A 22,576-nucleotide genomic window follows, 5' to 3' on the forward strand; every position below is an offset into this window, starting at 1 on the left:
TCACGTGGCAGCCACGGACTCCTGCAGTGTCCTTCTCCATCCAGCCCGTGAGATCCCTCACTTGCCAGTGTGATTTCTGTGAAGTCCAAGAGCCTCCCTTCCATAGAGCTCCTTCAGCCTCTTAGACCTCTTGCTGTCTCTCCTATGCTACGCTGAGCCCAATGTGACAGCAAGCTCCCTCCTCGTTTCTGCGAGGCACACACACCCACATGCACACACACCCTCTACTCGCAATAGGCGTTTATGAGTTTGATAAACTTTAATGAAGATTTTGCAGCTGTGGGAACGGTGGAATCACACGGCACACGGCTTCCTGAGGACTGAGGTCAACATACAGAGGGAGCTCCCCATCCCCTTCTCTCCGGATCCATAATCTCAAGTTCAAACTCAGTTTAGAAACTTCTCCCAAACAGCAGCCAACCCCTAGGCCTCGGAGTTCTTGTAGCACTGTCTGCCCTCAGGAGAGCAGGCCAGGGAAGCAGTCCTAGGGGCCCAGCAGGTGGATGGGTTAGTGCCTGCTTGGGTAGGGAATTCCAGAGTGCCATGCATCCCAAACCCAGTCTGACAGGGGGCAGAGGACCCCAGTAGAATGTGACCCAGGCTGCCCCAGTCTAGCACAGTGCTGTTGCTACCATTGTCTTGTCTCCATCCTTATGAGTGAGGAAACCGAGGCACAGGTTAAGTAACTTGTCCAAGGTCAAAGGGCTAAAAAGAGGCAGAGGCAAGATTAGAACTCAGGTAGTGTGTTTCCTAAGCTTCTTCGCCATTATGCTGCACTGACTCTCAAAGACAGAGTCCCCTGCATCCTGAAGCTCAGGGCTCAAGATAATTGAGTGTGTGTGTGTGTGTGTGTGTGTGTGTGTGTTAAGTAATTACTGTTCTGAGTTCTGCAGGTGCTATGAAAGCCCAAGGACTGGGGTCGCCCAGAGGAAAGAATCCCTGTCCTGAATGTCCTTGGGGGAGACAAGGTAGGCAGGTGGAGGTCACAGAATTCTTCCCCAGGGATATGATGCAGAGACTGACTCTGGGCCATGAAGACCAACACATGCAAAGGCTCAGAGCATAATGTTATTTTCCTAGAATATAATAATAACTATTATTTGTATTTATCGATCTAATTACTATTCAGCCTTCACTACAGCCTGTCAAGCAGGAGCTGCTGCTAACCCCAGACTAAGGAAAGATGAAAACAAAGCTGAGGTTCAGAGGTGTCAGATCAGCTGGTAATAGGTCACCCTAGGTCACCCCACTAGGGAAGGGAGCAGCTCTGTTTGTAACCACTTTGCAGTGCTGCCTCCAGCCAGCCCTGAAATGTTTGTTAAACTGGGTTAGCTGGTTGAGGGGGAGGCAGCAGCCAGGGCCCCACCCACTGAGAGAGGCACCTCCCAAACGTGCCCCCTGAAATCCCTCTTAAGGGCAATCTTCTGGCTCAGGACCAGGCCACCCTCCAAAGTGGGGAATGTCTTCGAAATTTCAACTTTTATCTGAGCAAGTCAAAGTTTGCTCACTAGACCAAAGGATCTCACTGTGTGTGTGTGTTTTAAGCTAATAACAATGTTAGATATGTTACTATCAGACACAACTCCTACCCTAGCAGGACATCTGTGTTTTGCTGTGTCCTGCCCAGCACACTGTTGAGTACCCCAGTTGGGAGCACCAGTATGCGTGATGGAGGCCCACCGAGGATATGGGGCTGCTTGATCAGATTTCCCTTCTAATTAAATCTTTTTTTTTTCTTTTGGGTTATCTACACTGATCAAATTAGTGTACTTCCTTTGCCTTGAGGGGTGTATGCTAACTGGATTCCACCAACAGAAAACTCTTATTCTTCAGCCCTATAGGAGCCCCCCCTAATGTTCTGTGCAGGATGAACATTTCAGTATCAAGCTCTTGTTGGAGACTCTTGCATTTGTTTGAATCTATCTCTTATCATTTTACCAACTGATGGGAAGGAAGCCTAAGGCAGCTGGCCTGGAGGCTTGGGAGCCTGATTATCCCTCTGTCTCCCCATGTACCCAGTACCTTCAACTCCAGGCCACTCCCCTCTGTGCCCTACTTTGATCTGCTGCCTTCACTTGGAGGCTAAGATGTTTTCACTTAAAAACTTGAATCTCCAGGGGTGCCTGGGTGGCTCAGTTGGTTAAGCATCTGCCTTTGGCTTAGGTCACGATCTCGGGGTCCTGGGATGGAGTCCTGCATTGGGCTCCCTTCTCAGCGAGGAGTCTGCTTCTCCTTCAGCCCCTCCCTCTGCTCATGCTTTCTCGCTCTCTCTCTCTCTTGCGCTCTCTGTCTCAAATAGATAAATTCTTTCTAAAAATTTAATAAGAAACCTCAGAACTCCAATGCTGCCTCTCCTCCTGTATCTTAGGACCCAGTCTGTCTCCTTGGTTCCTATGCAAGGGCACCCTGCCTGCTTTCTTTGATCATTCCAGGGAGGACACCTGGGATAGACAGTTTCTAAGATGGGCCCCTGTCAATCCCATCCCTCCCTGTGTGTGCATGCAGCTTCTCACATCAAGAGGTGCGGATTACCACCCATCTTCCTGAATCTGCTTGGCCTGAGTGACTTGTTTCAGTCACAAGATGCAGCACATGTGATATTCTAGAACTTCTGTGGCTAGATTCTAAGAAGCCTTTAAGCTCCACTTGGACCTCTTTAGGATGCTCATTCTTGGCATGCTCACTGTTGGAATAAGCCACCCTGATGGAGAAGCTAAAGCCAAGTGGAGAAGCCACGTGCCAGTGCTTCACTTGTCAGTCGCAGAGGAGGTGCTGCCTAACATCCACCATCATCTGACAGCCACGTTAGTGAGCCATCCTGGATGTCCAGCCTTTAGGTGTCTGCCGCCCCAGCTGACATCCGACTCTGCCTATAGGAGAGACCCCAGAAAGATCTATACACCAGAGCCTGGCCAATCCACAGAGTCATGAAATAAAATTATAAGTTTGGGCTCATGGGCAGCCCGGGTGGCTCTGCAGTTTAGCGCCACCTTCAGCCCAGGTTGTGATCCCTGGGTCCCGGATCGAGTCCCAAGTCAGGCTCCCTGCATGAAGCCTGTTTCTCCCTCTGCCTGTGTCTCTGCCTCTCTCTCTCGTGTTCTGTGTCTCTCATGAATAAATAAATAAAATTAAAAAAATAAGTTTGGGGTCATTTTCTATATACCAAAGCTCCTGGAGCAGCATTGTAGCCAGTCGCCTTGTCTGAGGCAGCTAGACTGAAGTTCATGCGTTCAGTCTGAAGCTACTGGCACAATCCCAGGTCAAGGGCCTGGAAGGGAACTAGGTCTGGTGTTAGCACAATTGTTTTGCATCCAGTCCTTCCACAGGGCTGTGGGGCACCTGGGGCATCTGGGTGACCAGGCTGTATGTACACTGCAGTAGTGTGGTCACTCAGGAACATGCATATAGGTCGATAGCATGTAAAGAAGCAGTAATGACTGTGTATGTACAGCCTGATGTCCAAGACATGACAAAGGGCAGGGTGCTCTGATATGCCCCACCCTCTTTCCAGGAAGAAGCTACACTAATTGGACTGGTCAGATTCCAGGTTGCTGATTTATTGCACCCTAAATATCAGGACATGGGTGTGATCCCCTCTCCTTATTGTTTGGGATTCTGTTGCCCTCTCTTCTCTTATACTCACAGCAGAAATACTAAGACACTCTCTTTCTTTGACTTCCAGGTATGGTCAAAGGGGCTAAGACTGGAAACCTGGCTTGAAGATGAAGAGGTAGAAGGCCTCTTAGGCCCCCACTTGAGGCCATTGGTCTAGCTCAGCATTCTAGAATGTTCCTTTGGGGGTCAGTGTCCAGGTCAGCTGGCAATAAAATATTACACTAATTTTTGCCTTGCATTGTTTCTTACGTACATATCTTCCTACAGACCTCACTGGGAAAGAAGTCTACGGCTGGCCTAGATTCAGATGTCCCTGCATTCCTTGGCCATTTTGTCATTTTGATGCCATTGAATAACACCCAAATCCAACCTTTATTCTTTTATTTGACATGTGTTTGCTGAGCACATACTATGCAGCTGGCACTGGGAATAATACATCAGAGAATCGAGAAGATTGATGACCTCATTCTGGAGGGAGAGGAAAGGCACTCAGAGGCAAAAGCCACACCTAAACCATACAGTATGTCATAAAGTGAAAACTACCGGTAGGTGTGAATAACACCTGCCTGAGCAAATGCCAGGGGCAGGAGAGCACCGACTCCAGAGACCGTAGCTGCCTGCCACCAGCCAGGGTGACAGCGGCCAGAGCAGTCTGGAGACCCATAGGAACCCACCTACAGTCTGAAGAAGGGTCACGAGAAGTGGTCAATTCTGCATTGAATTTGAAGGTAAAAGCAACATGATTTTTTTTGTCCGGTTGGGTGTGACGTAGGATAGGAAAGGTCTTTGAGCCTTGCAACAGGCTGAAATGAAATGAAATGTGGAAAACTGCAGGAGGTATAATTTGGAATTCCCTTGAGCTTCTTAATAAATATGGTAATTATTGTTTACATGAGTACTATTGGGAATTGGAACTGGGCTCCGACCCTTATAATGGAAGAAGCACAGTTAAATCATTTTACCCCCTCGACCCTCAGTTTCCTCATCTGGACAATGGGAATCATGGTAACCACCTTACAGGTTTGGTGTATGGATCTGCCATACTTGGGTTAGGTACCTTGCATGATGCCTGATGCATAGCAAGTGCTCAATTGATGTTAGCTGAACGTGTGCTTGAATGAGTGATACCAATGGACATGGTTAGTAGTAAAGTCCAGAATTATGTACACTGCATGTTCACTCATTCATTTTTTTAGTATGCATTCATAAACATAGGGAATTTGCAGACAGCTTTGATTCCTAGTTCATCCAATATTCCACCCAAAGGTGCATCACTCTGATGGTAGATTTTAAATCTGTAAGGAAATGGAAAACTGATTGTTGGGTTTCTTGCCCTATCTAATTTGGCAGTGGGCCATGTAGACAAAGAAAAAAATGTTCTTATTTCTTCTCCAGTGATCCAGGCAGACAAGGCAGGTTGTTGGAATAAACTGTTTAAACTCTTCTTTCCATTTGCATCCAGGGGAGTTCACAGCTGGCCCAGTTTGTTACCAAGTAATGAGATGGATTAAATGACCTATTCAAACATAATAGTTACTTCCCTGATGGTGAGAGCCCCGTCTTAGTTTTTTCTTGAATCCTACATAACAGCAAACCTGTGTGGGTAGAGCAGGTGCTTAACACATTAGCTGGTGGAATTTTGATTATTCAGCAAGTTTGTATTTGAGAACAATGCCAATCCTCAAGTCATGACTCACAACACACCCTCCAGGTGGTGGAGGTGATGATGCTGTTGATGCTTATGGACACGAAGGGGGCACCTACTATGCATCAGACCCCCCAGGAGACCTGATGAACTCACCTCTTATTTGCTCAGCAATCCAATGGAGTATGATTATCCCTATTTTAAGATGAAGACCCCGAGGCCATGTGAGTGAGATGATTTGTCCAAGGTCCCACCACTGCTATGAAGAAAAATTTGGATTTGAATCCGTATCTGCCCAACACCTGTTTTCACACCATGAAAAGAAAAGCCTTATTCCCACTTGAATAAATATTTCCCCATAAGCCATCTTAGCACAGTAAAACCTGATTCAAATTCCATGATCCTCAGCTGGCAAGTCTAGTTTTAATTCAGTTCTATTCACTGTTTGAGCAACCAGAGGGCATCAGATGCTGTTCTACACACTGTGAAGAGACAAAGAAGACCCACCCGCCATGGCTGTCCTGTTGTCTAGACCAGCAGGGGCCCTGGAATTGTCCGGAGTCTGCGGGTGCTTTGTCAGCTCCGTGCAAAGATGCCAGTGGTGTCCCAAACTCCACTTCAGCACTCTGCTGAAGTGTTTTGATATTTGGGGAAAGTGGAGAGGGGGTGGAGGATCAAAGGAAGGGAGAAATGGAGGAAAATGTGAGTTACCTCTACCAGGGAATTTCTGCCCAATTTAAAACAAAGCCTTAGAAAGAATGGAACCAGCATGGGGAAAGCTCAGAGAACAGCTTGTGGAGAAATGGAGAAGACAGTATTTGGGGATTTCAGACATATTCCAGAGACAACTAGACTTCTATAATGAGGACTCTGCCTATTTTAAGAATTTCTTTGCAATCAAGTATTATAGAGGGAAAAAAGAGGGGTCAGATGCATTATGGGAAAAGGACTTTGTATTAGAAAAATAATGGTGTTCCTATCCTTTCAACAGATCTTTAAGTATAATTTGTCCCTTTGCTTAATTAATTGCAGATTGAAGAGAACTTACTCTGGGATGAGACTTTGTTCTATTGACACTACCATCTGATGAAACAGAGATTATTTTAGACTATTTCAGAAAATGTCTTTTGCATATAGATTCTGATTACATAGATATTAAAATAAGTATGGATGATCTGGCTATATCTTTCCTTCCCCCAAATTTCACCCTTGTTAATCTTCAATCAATTGTTTTGTGTCTGTACCTGCTAGCGCAAAGTTCCATTTCAGAGTAAAATTATGTTGTGTGAGAAAAAAGCCGTTTTTAGATATTATGAGAAAACATAAAAAAAAGAAAGAGCATGGGTATGAAAATAATTCCCCCAATGGAATCACCATGATTGGTTTTCGCCAATGGTTCATAACGAGACCAGAAAGAAAGGAAATATTCAAAGGCATCTATGTGAGTGGATTTAATCAAATAAGATCACAGACTGCTGGAGGTAGAAAGATTCTCAGAAATAACCTAGCCTTATTCTGTGTTTGTGAAGATGAACCAATTAAGTAAGGCTGTGACTAGTGGGGAAATCTTGGGCTTTGGGAAGAGTATACCTTCATCTACCTTATCTCTGTCCCTGACCTTCCCTGAAAGTCAAAATGCTCAGGTCTCCATCTCCTCATCTGCAGAATGAGGATGCAGGACAGAGTGATCTCCCTCTAGCTGTCACTTTTCTGACCACCTGATTTCAGTGGGTCACCCGCTGTTCCTCATTCAGAGCACTTATCACAAGTGTAGTTTCCATCTTGACATGCGACCTTATTGGTGTAAGATTTGTTTTCCCTAGAGGAGGAGCAGAGAATGTAGCTGCTGGAGACTGGGGCCATCCCCCTGGAGCTCCTTAGTGCTTAACAGAGAGTGATCCAATGATTTGCTGAATGGATGAATGAATAAAGGACTGAAACAGACTCCGATCATCGTGGAGGTAGACATTATAACATGGATTTCCTGAATACCAGTTACAGGAGAAAAAAAACAAGATTTGGACTCCTATGGAATTCAGTTATTAAAATGGATGTAGATTTCATTTTTTAAAAAAATAATTGGTCTTCTGGACCTGACATGTAAAAATTAAGTAATTTAACACACTTTCAAACTTTTAGCTGAGAAACTTGACACTTCTCATGAGTACAGGAAAAGAATGCCCTATATATGAAGCTCTCCCCACCTTCACTTCCTTAAAATTTTCTAGATACTAGCTATAGGCTTTTTTTTTTTTTTTTTGCCTGTATGCTAAAACTAGTTATCCAAAAGGAGTTTTCCTGAAACAACTACATCTCAGAGCATATCAGTCCAGAATAATATATCAAATATAATGTATGCAGATGGCTTAAGTGGCACATGTTAAACTCATGTTTAAAAAAAATTTTTTTTAACAGATTAACATGGAAAGACTTATCACAAACTCATGGCTACAAAAATGATGAGTCATTTTGTTCATCTACCCAGCTAACATTTATTGATCACCTATGGTCCCAGGGCTCTGGGAAAACAGGCTGGTGGGGGTGACGAATGAGTGTTTGGAAGAGGTCACCATACCATAAGGAAGCCAGAGCTCTGGGGGCCCAGCAGAGGGGAACCTCATGCTGGAAGGGCATGTTGTCAAGGTGAGTTCTCCAGTATGAGTGGGAAGATCCAGGGAATGAGGAGGCCATGGTGTGGGTTGGGGAACAGGAAAAGTGATCCTTTGGAATGTAGGACAAGAGCAGGAGAACGTGGCTGTCCCAGATGCTGGAGCACAAACATGAAACAGACAGTAATGCAGCCCACTCTCCGGGGTGCCAAGAACAAGTAGACAATTTCATCATGAAATGGATGCTTTCACAGGGAGGTCAGAGTCTGGGCTGGGCTCTGGAATGTGATGAGAAATCATGGTCTTACACAGACCGAAGCTCAAATGATCAGTTATATGGGCCACAGAAGGCTTACACTGGACCTGGCAAGACCAGCTGTGAGCACACGAAGTGATGATTCTCAGGGGGGAAAGGGTTTCACCATTTCGTTCAAAGCCTCCAGTGGCTTAGAAGCTGAATGAGCTTTGGCCTCAATTTCTAAATCTGTGAAATGGCAACAACATTAGCCTTTGGTAGATACCGCCCAAAATGCTAATTCCAACTTCTCCCCACCAACCCAATCCTAACAGCCCAAAGTTGTGGCCTCTTCGTCCTCCATTCTCAGAAATGTGTCCTAACTCTTATTTCAGGAAATGTGTCTTCCTCAGAAAAGGTACTGTTTTTTTTTTTTTTAATTTTTATTTATTTATGATAGTCACACATTGAGAGAGAGAGAGAGAGAGAGAGAGGCGGAGACATAGGCAGAGAGAAGCAGGCTCCATGCACCGGGAGCCCGATGTGGGATTTGATCCCGGGTCTCCAGGATCGCGCCCTGGGCCAAAGGCAGGCACTAAACCGCTGCGCCACCCAGGGATCCCAGAAAAGGTACTGTTTTAATTGAGAGATTATCCAGCACTACTTCCAGCTATGAAGAAATAGTGCCATTCACTCCTTTGGAATCATGGAGACAATTCTTCTCTCCTTGCTCTCCACCCCCTCATCTAGTGTTGTCAAGACTTGCTGATTTAGCAGGTCCCCGGACCTACGCAGTGGATAACAGGAGATGCAGGCAAGGAAGAGAGAGAGGCAGGCACCATTTCAGCCCTTTGGAAAGATGAATCTGTCACAAGTAAACAAGAAGACGTGTAGGACTAAACACAGCCAAGGCCCCGATTTTTCCAGTGCTGCTCAGATCACTGTAGCCTCAAGCAAACCAGAACCTCCTTAAAGAGGGGAACAGTAATCAAGAGTGGGATTCAGCCTAATGAATGGAGAGAGCCTGAGAACGCAAGAGAATACCCCCTTCCACGTCTGCTCCCTGGAAGGAAGTCTATGCACAGGGCAGGGGCATGGAAAACAGGCTGAAGACGCTCTGGACAGCCTACTGGACAGAGCTTCAAGCTGGACAGAGCTTCAAACTGCTACATCCTCAGGTCCCCTCTCCCCTGTAAGATGGGGGGAAAGCATGGAATCCTCTTCATAGACACAAGAGAGAATTCATGAAAAAGGCCTGAGTTAGAATTGCTGTTCCAGCCACGTGTTAGCTGTTGCAGTGGTCTGAGCTTTAACAGAGTGGTGAAGGGGGAAAGACCCAGGGTCTGCAGTTAGATTGGCATGACTTCCAAGTCCGACTTACTGGTTATGTGAATGGTCCCAAGAAGGCAATCGTTCGTTTTGGAGGAAGATTGGCTTGGGGAGCAGATGCAACCAGCATTTATTAAATGCCTACCACGTGTAAGACTCCCTGCTTGCGACCTATGTGAGTTCTGTTACTTAAAATCTACCACACTGACATTGTTTTCTTTGTTACTATCACCTTCATGACCTTATCACTAAAACCGAGTCTCAAAGAGGTGATGAGGCTTGCCTGAGGACACACCATGTGGAGCTAAAGAGAAGACATTTGAACCAGATCTGTGTGCCATATTGGTTCTGTTACATCCCAGACCCAAGCCCTCTGGCTCTGCTAATTCTCACAGCTGACTCCTTCACATCTTAACAGTTACCCCTGTCAAGGGGCCTCCCTGATTGCTCCACCTAGATGAGATCCCCCTGTCATTCTTCCTCATGGCTCCATCTCCTCTCCTTCAGAGAACTGGTACAACTTGCAGTTCTACATGTCTTTGTTCACATAATAACAATAACACAAAACTGTTATATAGTGAAGACACTACCCCAATACTCTTCTAAACACTTTTCTTGTACTATCTCATTATAGCTCATGTCAGCCTTATGAAGTCAGCAATGGACATATGATACTTTCAGTCCATAACAGTGCTGCGAGGGCAGCCCAGGTGGCTCTGCAGTATAGTGCTGCCTTTGGCCCAGGGTGTGATCCTGGGGTCCTGGGATTGAATCCCATGTCAGGCTCCCTGCATGGAGCCTGCTTCTCCCTCTGCCTGTGTCTCTGCCTCTCTCTCTCTCTCTGTGTGTGTCTCTCATGAATAAATAAATAAAATCTTTAAAAAAAAACAGTGCTGCAAGAGGGATGTTCATGTTGTCAGTTCATAGGTAAAACAGAACTGGGGCACAAGGAGTATAAGTGACTTCCTTACGGTCATAGAGCTAGCAAGTAGCATATCTGTCTCCTACACTAGACTCTATACTTTTCGAAGGCAGGATCCCTGTTCCAAAGCCTGAAACTGTAACTGACACGTGATTGTATATACTCAATAAACACTGATCAATAAAGAGATGAAGGAAAAGGAACACAAAAGTGTTATGAACTGGTGGGGAGATGTGTTCTCAGAAACAGCTGCTCTATCTCTGGCCACACTGATTTACCAAGAGCTTGTTGAGTGTCCAGGCACTGGCTTGGCTGTGATAGTCTGGGGAGCATTGTGTGTGTGTGTATGTGTGCGTATGTGCATGTGATGCTCTGATAGACTGAGGCTATGGAGTGTTGGTTGGATCTGTTTTAGTCCTCCACCAGGATGTTCTGGTGGGGGGAACAGAACGTGAACCATACCTCCTTTGCAGCCCCCACTGGGAGAGGCCAGCCACAGAAGAGCTTTTGGGCTGTGGGTACAAAGAAGAGGAAAGGAAAGGAAGGGATGTGGGTCAACAGAGTCAGAGGGGAGGGTGGGACATAGGTTAACAGAGTCAGAGTCAGAGGGGAGGATAGGACATGGGTTAACAGAGTCAGAGGGGAGGATGGGACACAGGTTAACATCAAAGTCAGAGGGGAGGATGGGACATGGGTTAACAGAGTCAGAGTCAGAGGGGAGGATGGGACACAGGTTAACAATTAGAGTCAGAGGAGAGGATGAGACACGGGTTAACAGTCAGAGTCAGAGGGGAGGATGGGACATGGGTTAACAGTCAGAGTCAGAGGGATGTTTGCAGCAAAAGGAAGCCATTGTAAGTTATGGAGCATCTATTCAATGAATTCATGTACATTCCCCCAAACCCATAGATCATTGTAGCTGGAGTGAGAAGACACTCGAAAAGTAGGCAGGGCCAAATCACACAGGCCTTTCCGTGTGGCTGTATAAAGGATTTTGGTCTTCATCAGAACCAACAGCAGTGGAGACCACTGCCAGGTTTTCAGCCAGAAAGAAATGACCAGACTCAAACGGGTAAAGATCAGCCTGGGCGGCAGAGCAAGTGAGGGACAGGTTCAAGGCTAGAGGGCAGGAGGCTTCTGTGGAGAGTGCAGGGCAGGGATGGATGGAGAAGCGGGGGACTCTGGGGACATTCAGGAGAGGAAGTCCACAGGAACTGCTCAGAGAGTCATCGTGTGGGGCTGAAGGAGAGGGCAGTGGCCTCCGGGCCTCTGGAATAATGGAGAGGACACTCGATGAGAGAGAACACTGAAGGAGGACAAGATTCTGGGCTTTGGGGGTGGGGAGGAAGAAGAGTAAAATAAAAGCTATTTTGAAAGGACAGATAACTTTTATGAAAGGCAAAGAAGCAAGTGCAGCATACGACCACATTAATCTTTTAATCAGAGCCGTGTTTGTCATAAGGGCTCTTGGGCTAATTCGAGGGGCCTGTTACGAGAGCCAACTTGACGTCTTGCAGAAACTACTCAGTGAGTTAACTGCTCTGCACGCAGCCCCAGATCCTCAGCCAATTTTTAAAGATCTGCTTGGAAGCAACTTCTCCAGCATCGAGCAGCTACTTGGACCTGACTTGAAGTAAATTGTCCTCATGCCATTAAAACCTGACAGCTTCTTCAGCAGAGGTGGCATCATTTCTTTGGAGTGTAATGTTCTATTCCACTCTGTAGTTCAGGAAATCTAGAAAATAAATCACCAGTGAAAGCAGTAATTTCTGTAGATTTTTTTTTTCTTCGCCCACTTTATGGAGCCTGCTTGATTTGACGAGAAGCCTAATTTTCTATCAAGGGGCACATGCACTTACTATAGCGATAACCATTCATTCACCAAGCCCCCACCGTGTGCCAGGCCATTTATGAACGTGATATTGGTTCATCGACCTCAATGTGTCTGTAAGGCAGGTCAATACTTACAATTAAGGAAACTGAGGCTTATAGAAGTTAAGCCTGTGGTCTTGACTTCTCAGAAATGAAAATACCCTTCAATGATAGAAAAGAAAGAGAAGTTGTCACTTGTTTTTTTGTTTTTAAGGTCTTATTTATTTATTCATGAGAGACACAGAGGGAGAGAGAGAGAGGCAGAGACACAGGCAGAGGGAGAAGTAGGCTCCATGCAGGGAGCACAGTGTGGGACTCGATCCTGGGACTCCAGGACCACACCCTGAGCTGAAGGCAGGCACCTTTAACTGCTGAGCCACCCAGGGATCCCAAGTTGTTGCTTTTTTTTTTTTTTAAGATTTTATTTATTTATTCATGAGAGACAGAGAGAGAGAGAGAGGCAGAGACAAGGAGAAGGAGAAGAGGCTCCATGCAAGGAGCACAATGTGGGTCTCGATCCTGGGTCTCCAGGATCACGCCCTGGGCTGAGGGTGGTGCTAAACCACTGGGCCACAGGGGCTGCCCCCAAGTTGTCGCTTGTTAAAGGAGTTGGCAGGTTGAGCTCCAAGGTCTGCACCCATGGTCTTCCCACCACGCCTCTGAGGTATGAGCCCAAAGCAAAACAGTCAGAGCAAAACCACACAGAGCCTTCGGATCAGAGCAGGCAAGGAGCTCCCCTGCGCAAGGCTTAGTTAAACAAACAAACCCTGCTGTGCGCTTGGCTTCAAATTTGTTCATGCTTGAGTAACTGAGCCTGTCTGTAAAATTCAGTCTCCCAAACTAGTTCTCTCCCAAACTTTTCTCATGGTTTGCAGACTTTCAAAGACAGAAGGTGGAAGGAAACCACTTGCATTCCCTGAGAAACTCCTGTGTGCTTGAAGGGATGTTTGACGCACAAGTTAGCGGCCCCATTTCACAGATGGGGCAATGGAGGCTCAGAGGAAGGCCGCAGATCTTGGCCACGTCACACATCCAAGCTAGTCAGGGAGGAGGTAGGAAGTCATTTCCAGTCCACTAAGTCCTTCTTTGGTGGTTGAGAATATTGGTAGAGCTTTGTTTTGTCCGTAAGACCCAAAAAAACAAACGAACAAACAAAAAACCCAGAAAGCCGAACAGTGGATCTCAGTGACTTTTATGCCAGTGGATGGACCTCTTGATTTTGCTGACTTGATCATTTTTTTTTCTTTTATTCCTGGACAGACAGACACAGTTTTGATTTGCTCTCAGCCCCCGAGGGAGAACAGGGTCTCAGGACCCGTACTGAACCCTGAGATCAATTAACCAAAACTTGTTTACAGAGCTGAGATGATTCTATTTAAAGAACGTTGATGATGTGCATAGTATGTGCCCGGTCCTGTTTTAAGCACATTCAAATATTCGCTAACTCCATCCTCTTAATACTCTGATGAGGTAGGTGCCACGGTAATCCCGTTTCTACGATGGAGAAAACAAGCACAAGACATCAGGCAGCTCAAGGTCACACAGCCAGAGAGAAGCTGGCTCTGTAGACCACGTCTGTAACCGCTACACCCAGCAGCCCTCCGCTTGAACCGAGCCCAAGTATTTCTTGCCAGAAGCGTGGGGCAGTGGCTTCTGTGCCACCCTTCCTTTTCCTCTGCGAGCCTTGCCATATACTTGGTTCACACTCAGATGCTCAAAACATTTGCTTCTACTGCATCCACCCTAAAGGGGTAAAGGAAGAGACATCCCTACCCTCTCTCTTCTTATTTTATTCCTTTAAGGATTCTTTGTGAAGGTTGGTAGTATTAGAGATGATAACGGCAGGTGTCGCCCCTGATGGGGGCCTCTCCAAAGTCCCCTGGTCCCTATTCCTTACTGAGGAACTCCACTTTTGTACGTGGGTAAAACACACTATATTTACCAGCTCGGTCCTGGGCAAATAAGGGCGGCTGTGTGTGAGACAGTTCTGGCCAAGGATACGTAAGCAAGGGCCATGACGTGGGGCTTCTAATGCAACTGAACAGCTAATGATCATATTGCTTTTTCCTCCCTGGAAGGAGGGCAGAAGTCCAGGGAGGGGTGGGGACATCCCATCCTGACACCCTAAGGTGGGTGATGCAGAAAAATGGAAGGGGCCCGGCACACTGATAATAGCTCCCAGCTGTCACATCAGTCTTGGGTGGCCGATCTCAGACTCCATGTGGGGAGAGACCAGGGCACATCTCTTTGGTTGAGCGCTGGCAGCTGGGCCTTCTGTTTTGTGCCCCTTAAACCTCTTCTAATCTGCGTCACCCAGGACCGTAGCCACTACCCACTTGGGGCTGATGAGCCCTTGATTTGGGGCTAGTATTTGTGAAGAACTGGTGCTAATGGTATTCCATTTTAAATGAATTTGAATCTTAAAAATGGAAGCGGCGCAAGGTCTTCTTCCACGAAATGCATCTTTATAGTTTTGGCAGGACGGCATCTTACTTTCACCCTTTTGCATCTGGATTGGGAAGGGCTGGAGGCGCAACGTATACACCAGATTTCAAAAACTTAGGAGAAAGGGATTGTAAAATACCTCGTTAATATTATAAATGTATTGGGGATCCCTGGGTGGCTCAGAGGTTTAGCGCCTGCCTTCGGCCCAAGGCGTGATCCTGGAGTCCCGGGATCGAGTCCCACGTCGGGCTCCCTGCAGGGAGCCTGCTTCTCCTTCTGCCTGTGTCTCTGCCTCGCTCTCTGTGTCTCTCATGAATAAATAAATAAAATCATAAAGGTATCGATAACATGCTGAAATAGTAATCTGGATTTAGGGGGTTAAATAAACGACCTTATGAAAATGAACTTTACAGATCTCCTTTCACCTTGTCAATGTGGCCACTAGAAAATTTAAAATAGCCCATGTGGCCCTCCTTGTATTTCTGTGTAACTTTACGTCTACACCACCCATTGTCCTCATCAGGTGCCAGACGCTGTGTGGAGCACTTTATATACATTTACCTCACAGTGATCTTAAAGGAACGGTTTGTGGGGAGTGATGCTGTCTTTGTTTTATAAGTGGGTGGATAGAGGTCAAAAGAGGCAGCTTTATACAAAGCCCTCCGTTGTGTTTGCTCCCTCAACTGGTGGCCTCAACCATCACAGGCTCCAGGGCAAGTTGCGGTGTAGACCTGTGCACAGGCCACTGTGGTTCGTACCTCTAAGCTGCTGTAGCTTTGCGGGGCTGCTACCAGCGAGTGTGGCTAGGAAACCTCGAGAGAACGGATTCTCAGGCTACGATTTGCCAGAGGAAGCTGGAACATCCCCCCGGGCCCCCACATACCAGCTGCCATCCCAGGCTGGCTCCAGTGAATCGAGATTGCCCGCGTGTACCTGGCATCCTTCCCTGCTCTCCCATGAGCAGCAAGCAAAGGATTTTGAGGTGTATACCCAGCCGGTTCAAATCCACACGGTAGTGATGAAGGTTGCGTGCGGGGAAGCCAGGACCATGCTAGAGAGAACCCAAAGAATAAAGTCCATAGAGCCACTTTGGGGGGAAGCCCACGGGTTCCGGATGACAGTTCACTTCTGTTTTGAGTTGTTTTCTCGTGCAATTCAGCAGACACGAGTACAGAACCTCAACTTCATGTCCCTTCTTCTTCCCACAGCCATTTTTTGTTAAGATCAGCTCTTCATTTTTTAAACTACAGAAAAGCCCAAGCAAATATGGGCATTTTACTTTTTTATTTTATTATTTTATTTTATTTTATTTTATTTTATTTTATTTTATTTTATTTTTATTTATTATTATTATTTTTTTTGATACGGGCATTTTAAAGTGTGGCCTGGATGTGTTCGCTTTGCAGTGGCCTCGACAAATGTCATCACCCCCTTGAGGGGCTGACGGGACACTGACTTGACACTTCCAAAAATGCTTTGTTTGATCCCTGTGCCGAACCCAGACATGTGCGGGTTTATCGTAAAGTCTTCTGCCTAATGTGGCTCGAATTGTTTTGTGGGCAACTCTGTGCACGCTGACAAGAAAGAGTGGGTTAGGAGATGGACATGGATCTTTTTACTGCTGTGGCAATAATATTTTACATTTCAACGGCGGCTTTCAAATCACAGCATCTTACAGAGCACCAGAGGTTGTGATAATTTGATGCATTGTTGAAATATAGCAAGTGCGTTGGCAGCCCAACATCACATATCACCTTTTAGTCCAGAAAGCCTGGGATAGAAGGCTGCTGCCGCACAGAGGGAAACAATAAAACACACTTCTGTGATGGTTATGCCCCAGAACTCAGAGCACTTTTCAGGGTTTTTCTCTGCAAATCTTTATTGTTCTCATCAAATCTCAATAAAACAGGACGAGAACAACAACTAGCAGCTACTCCTTTACAAGCTCAGAAATAGAGACAGAGACAGAGTTGGATTTTTGGAAGGATTACAAAGCCAGGCAGCGATGGGGTCAATCAATTACAAAGCCAACCAGTGGTGGTGACCAGGCCCGTCTGTACCCCCTTGACTGGTCATGACGTGCTGACCCTGGACATGACAAGTCTTATTTTCCATGACTGTTGCCTCAAGTGCTTATCTTTGAAACGGAAAGAGGCCTAGCATAGAGAAACACCCCTCGTGTGAGCTTTCCTATTCCCTTGTGCTCTCCTCCCATATCCTATGTCCTTCCTTCCCCTTCCTTCCATCTTCTCCATTTCTCCCTTCCTTTTCCTCTGTTTCTTTACATTCCCTGTTTCAGTCTCTTTCACCTAAGGAAATGCTTCGCTCTCCTCTTTCCCGGGAAGGAGTTAAATCCTGTGTGTGATTCCCTTTTGGTGCCTCCAGCTCCGACCCCAGGGCTTAGGAGCCTGGTTCAACAGCAACTTTTAGGGGGATGCACTTCCGCACTTGGCCACCAGGGGGCGGGTGCGCGATGCTGTGGTTTTATCAGCGGCTGCAAGGCCCAGCCCGCAGGGCTCGCTGCCTGCGGAGGGGAGAGTGTGGACAAGGCCTGGGGTCTCCATATCCCCAACAGCCAGAGGAGGGAACTGACTTTGGGGGAACATGGGCACAGACACAGATAACTGTCCTCAGGATGCGAGCGACTGAGCTGAAAGGTCCCATTCCATTTATCCTTAGACATGGGTGGAGAGTGAGTGTGCATGGGCGTGTGTGTGCGTGTGCGTGTGTGTGCGTGTGTGTGTGTGTGTGTGTGTGTGTGTCCAGTTCTCCTCTTACTACCTTCGAGTCACTTAAATGTTCTGGGCAACTGTGTCTTCACCTCTAAAACCCTGTGACTGGTGGGCTAGCTGCTCCCTGTGGCTCCTGCCAGCTGAGTATTTCTGCACCCTGAAGGCAGGAGGGGGGCGCGGGTGGAGGGAGTACAGCAGGGGGGAGCCACCAGCGCACTCGCTGGTCCTCCGGGAAGGCATTCCTGATTTATGGCTGGCCTTTGAACTTTGCGAGGCTCCCAACTTTGGGGACCTCCTCCCCCTGTCTTAAGCCTTTTTTAGTCTACTCAGGGTTTGAAAATGCATTTCAGTCTGGAGCCAGGCATCAGAGCAAACATTCTTGGTGCCTTTCTCCCTGACACATAAATGACTGATTTCTAGGTAAGGCTGTGCCATCTTTTGGTGCTTGTCTTACATGACAAACTCATTTGTCTCAGGTAGCTGGCAAGTGGTGCTGTCAGAGGCTGTGTTTTGGGAGAATGGACTGGAGCAGGTGTCAAAGGCTTGCTGCTCACGGACCGCCCAGCCCGGCGCGAGGGCTGTGGAGGCAGAGGGGTCCGCAGACGACCGGCCCCCAGGGCGTGCTGTGTGCACAGGAGCTGCGACAGGGCTGGTGGGGTGGGGAGGAGGGAGAGTCAAAAGCTGTCAGCGCGGTCACTTAGTAGTCATGATGAGCCTTCTGCTTCTGCTTTGCCATCACGTTGGGAGGTTTGGATTTCTTCTCCCGGTGCCCAGAGACAGCAGGTACCTGACTCAAGATCACACAGCTCGTAAGCAGGAGAAACTGAGGCCTCTCTGGCTCTTGGTCCAGATTTCAACTTCCCCACCCATGGCACTGCAGATTCTTGGGGGATCTGGAATAGGGCTCACCTTTTTTAAACCAAAGGAATAGGATGCTTGCAGTAGGAACAGCCAACTGGTGACAAACATGACAACCCTCCGCTGTTGTGTATCCTCTGATGCATGTGGGTGCTGTGGCAATGTCTGAGAGGCTAGGAGGTACTTGTCTACACCAACAGGAGCGTGGGGGCAGGTGGGAGCTAGCTGGGGGTTCTGAGAGACAGCCATGGTGGTGGGTGGTGGGAACTAGCGGGGCTTGCTGTGGAACCGCAGGCAGGGCAGCTCCTGAGATGACGTGGGGATGGTGACACTTGATGAGGTCGGTTTTAGGAGTGCCCCTCTCTATCTCTGGGCCTGGGAGGTGAATCCCAGATGTACAAGCGCCAGGAGAAAAGGGGACCAGAGTTTCTTAGTACAGCTGAGGGCCTCCACTCCAGGTCAGATGCAAAGTATGCAGATGGAAGAGGTGGCCCCCAGTGCCCCAGCCTGGAGCGGCTTTGTGGAAGTCTGTTTTGTTCACGGCTCGTCCCCCGTACCCAGAGCGGTCCCTGCACTTGACGTGTCCTCAGCAAATACTGGTGTGTGCCTGGAGAGACCCCTGGCCTGAAAGTCAGAAGACCTGAGTTTGAGTACTATCTGCAACTGCTTGCAAAATAATCAGAACCTCTCCCAACATCAGACCCTCTTATCATCAAAGGGATCTGAGGGTTAGTGCCCTCAGGAGTGGCCGTCTCATGAAGGCCTACAGGGTCTGCGGCAAGGTGCAGAGCGGGCCCCACAGCCAGCAGCTCGGCCAGGTTGGTGGGTGGAAACAATTTCCTGAGCATCTCACAGAGACATTCGTCTCCTTCCTCCCTGGAGGAGCCCATGTGGGTACTCATGGTGCTGGGCACCTGCTTTCTTGGAAGGTTCTGAGAGAAGGAGGGTCCGGAGCAGAAGATTCAGTGCCTTGGCTGTCAGCTTCCTGGTGTACAGCCCTCCTCCCCAGCTGCCGGCGAGACTTCTCTGCCAACCCTGCTGCTGGAGGAGGGCTGGAGCCCGTCACCAGTGTCACACACTGATACCTGGGAGGGGAAAACTGGGGAGGGAGGGAGGACGCCCTAGGGTCTATGAGTCTAGGATGCCTTACCGACACCCGTGGGACTTAGGCAAAGTATCCAACTGCTCTGAGCCTCAGTTTCCTCATTTGCAAGTGGTGATTAATAGTATCCTAGCAACCTACAGGTTGCTGGGAAAACTGAAAACAGTGAATGAAAGAGCCTGGCACTTCATGCTTAATGAAAACAGCGATTACTCAAAGGGCGGCCTGTTACTGGGGCGAAGGGGCTGAGTGGAAAGGAGACTGTAAGACCAAGTGGGGAGAGAGCAGTGGAGTGTCCAGTATCTGGTCCCCTCACTCTCCTCCCCTGGGGCTCACTGACATCCCAGAACTCCCCTTCTCCCTTCCTCCTTCACATGTGGCCATCAGGGCCTCATGCCCTGGAATGTAGGCCCTGTGGTGCAGGAACATAAGCTAGAGGTGTGTGCCTTCCATTCCGATGCTATAGGAGAAAACACGGGCCCACGAATCCTTCCAACTGCCCTCCAGGGCTGCAGGCATGTGCCTGGTTTTGGAAATGTGGTCTCCGAAGCTCACATTAGTGAATTAGCCAAGGTCCCACAGAGTCAGAGGTGGGGGGGTAGGGAATGGGGGATGCCGCAATTATCCGTGTCGCTGCCCCAGGAGCCCCACTCTGGGCCCTGGGGGCAGAAACTGAGCCCTGGGGTCCCAGGTCCTTCACTCAGCGTGTCCTGCAGTGAGGATCCCACGGGGTGGTGTTTGCTAAGTGCTCTTGGGAGATGCAGCTGAGGGGAAGGAGAGATTTGGGAAGACCAGGAGAAGAGCCATAAGCACTCACCATGTGCTGGAGATGTTTGTGGGGAATTCATTATGAGCTGCCCTCATGGCTCTGTTATGAAATCGGTTGCATTCTCGTCTCTACTTTACAGACGGGGAGACTGAGGCACAGAAGCGTCATAGCTAGTGAGCAGCAGAGCCATAATTGCAAATCCAGGCCGCGGGGTCCCAGAGGCCACACACTTAACCTATCATTTGACTGCCTCTTGAGAGTTCAGACCGAAGAGAGCCATGAAGAAGATTCTTACTGGGAACTCTGGAATGGCACTTAGCTGGGAGCCTCAGCAGTCTGGGGCGGGGGAGGGAGATGGGGTGCTTGTGCTTGAGGGCAGTGGGTCCTGGGGGCTGGGACTTAGAGCCGGTTGGTGCTCCTTGGTTTCCACTCTCAGCATCTCTGGCTGTGGAGGACTTCCTGCGCTCCAGAGGAAGGGTCTGCTCCAGGCAGTTGGCCTTCCCCCGGTTTGTTCCTTCAAGAAACATCTCTGGTGCCCTCACACTTGTCCCAAAGTCACCAGGTCCCCCCAGCCCCTAGCTCTGCCCCTGAGATGCTCCTGGTGTCATGAACCTACAGAATTACACCTGTGAACCGGGAGGGACCTGGCGCAGGGGTGGGGAGGGGGAGCATGCTGCACTGACCACTGTGCCGGGGAAATCTTGGAAAGCTGTGGGGGTGCGGTGGGGTGGGGTGGGGAAGGTGACACTGGGGCCAGGACAGCGAGGCAGGACAGGCTCAGAGTCCTTGGCCTGCTGGGGGATGGGGGGGGGGCTTGGGGGGCATTTACTCCACGCGCGCAGGGGAAGGGGGGTAAGGGGCAGAGGCTATGGCTCGCACGTGCCCCTGGGGGACTCTCCCCACGGGGGACTCTCCCCACGAGCTCGGGCCAGGCTGTCCTCCTCCCCGGGCGCGGCGGTTATGGGTTGTGGGAGGGGAGGGAGACCAGCAGGTGACGAAGCCGCCCTGAAGGGCACGCGCCGTCGCGCGACGGTCCCGCACCTGGGCGCGCCCCCCAGCTCGGTGCGCACAGCGGGGATGGGTTAGGGGGGTCCCGGGAGCCGCGTGGGGCGAGCCCCGGCCGCCCTCCCCGACCTCTCCCCGGGCACCCCCGCGGCTGACCTTGGGCGGGCCGCGCGCCCGCTCCCCCGGGCCTCAGTTTCCCGATCGCGCCCGGGGGGCCGGAGCGGGGCGCGCGCACCGCGGGAGGCGCCGGGACGCCCTTGCGGGGACCCCCGAGGCGGGGGCGGGGGCGGGGCGGGGGCGGGGCGGGGCGGGGCGCGCAGGCGCAGGCGCGGCGGGCGGGGCGCGGGCCGGGCTCGGGGAGAGCGCGGGGCGGCGCGCGGCGAGCGGGTGGCGGCGGAGCGGGGCTCGCCCGGGAGCGCTGCAGGCTCGCCCAGGGCCCGCGCCGCTGCTGCTCGGCCCGCTGCGGGGCGGCGGGGGCCACCCGGGACCGGCCCCCACCCCTTGCCCGCGCGTCCCCCTGCCGCCGCCTCCGGGCCGACCTCCCGGCTTGGCTCCGCCGCGCCCCGGCCGCCGCGCCGGGCCCGGGTTGCGCGCCGCTGGGGCGCGGGCGGGGTCGGGGGGTGCGGGGGCCCGGCGGCCGGCGAGCATGGAGGAGAAGTACCTGCCGGAGCTGATGGCGGAGAAGGACTCCCTGGACCCCTCCTTCACGCACGCTCTGCGGCTGGTGAACCAAGGTGAGGGCGCACGCCGGCCGGCCCCAACCGTCGCCCGGGGCCGTTGGGGTGCGCGGGGGGCGGGGGCGGGGAGGGAAGCGCGGCGCTCGGGGGGCCGACCTGGGGCGGGCGGGGGCCCCGGGGGCGAGCTGGGGGCGGCTGGGTGGGGACCTGGGGCGACGTGGGGCGCCTGCGGGGGCGGGAGCCCATGCGCCCTTGGGGGGCCGGCGCGGGCGGGGGGCGCACAGGCTGGGGCGCTCGGATGCGGCTTGAAGCCCCCCGGGGACGCGAGGGGACCCGAGGGGCGCTTGCGGGTGCGCGTCGGCCCGCGTCCGAGGGCTTGGCCGGGGCGCGGGGCGCGGGGGGCGGGGGTTGAAGGATCTCATTGGAGGGGAGTTTGTGAGGGACTCGGGGACCCTATAGCGCGCTCGAGTTGTCCAGGGAACTGGAGAGAAAAGAGCTGGAGCAAAATGGAAGGATGTGAGGGGATGAAATGCACACGAGGTGAAGAAGGGAACAGGTGCTTGGATTGTTGGTGAAGTTTGAGGACCTTGTGGGGGAGGTTTGGGGTCAGGGCATCTCGGAGTAGAGGGACCCCGCGGTCCGCGTGGCCGAGCCCGGCTCCTCTCCTCCTCCTCCTCCTCCTCCTCCTCCTCCTCCTCCTCCTCCTCCTCCTCCTCCCCCCACGCCGAGGCTGGAGCCACCCTGGCAGGTGGTCCGCCCTC

General features: G+C 50.4%; 1 protein-coding gene and 1 long non-coding RNA gene across 19 annotated transcripts in view; one reads left to right on the forward strand and one right to left on the reverse strand.

Moving 5' to 3' along the window:
* Positions 1 to 11,773: 11,773 nt before the first annotated feature.
* LOC140603883 (uncharacterized) lies at positions 11,774 to 21,954 on the reverse strand. The gene is made up of 3 exons (XR_012006870.1): positions 21,800 to 21,954; positions 12,324 to 12,389; positions 11,774 to 12,090 (listed from the first exon to the last, which is right to left on the reverse strand). It is a non-coding gene; the product is annotated as an uncharacterized lncRNA (long non-coding RNA).
* KHDRBS3 (KH RNA binding domain containing, signal transduction associated 3) overlaps positions 21,716 to 22,576 on the forward strand; it is a 185,743-nt gene continuing 184,882 nt past the window's right edge. For 13 of the 18 annotated variants that reach the window (XR_012006862.1, XR_012006863.1, XR_012006868.1 and 10 more), the window contains exon 1: positions 21,716 to 21,872. Coding sequence is in view for 12 of the 18 variants with exons in the window: in XM_072774609.1 (XP_072630710.1) it covers positions 21,785 to 21,872 (88 nt within the window). In the remaining 6 variants the exon portion in view is untranslated. The remainder of the gene's footprint in view (positions 21,873 to 22,576) is intronic. The other 5 variants (XR_012006869.1, XM_072774611.1, XM_072774610.1 and 2 more) reach the window with 1 other exon arrangement.

Source organism: Canis lupus, chromosome 14 (genome assembly GCF_048164855.1).
Source record: "Canis lupus baileyi chromosome 14, mCanLup2.hap1, whole genome shotgun sequence".
Lineage (NCBI taxonomy): Eukaryota > Metazoa > Chordata > Mammalia > Carnivora > Canidae > Canis > Canis lupus.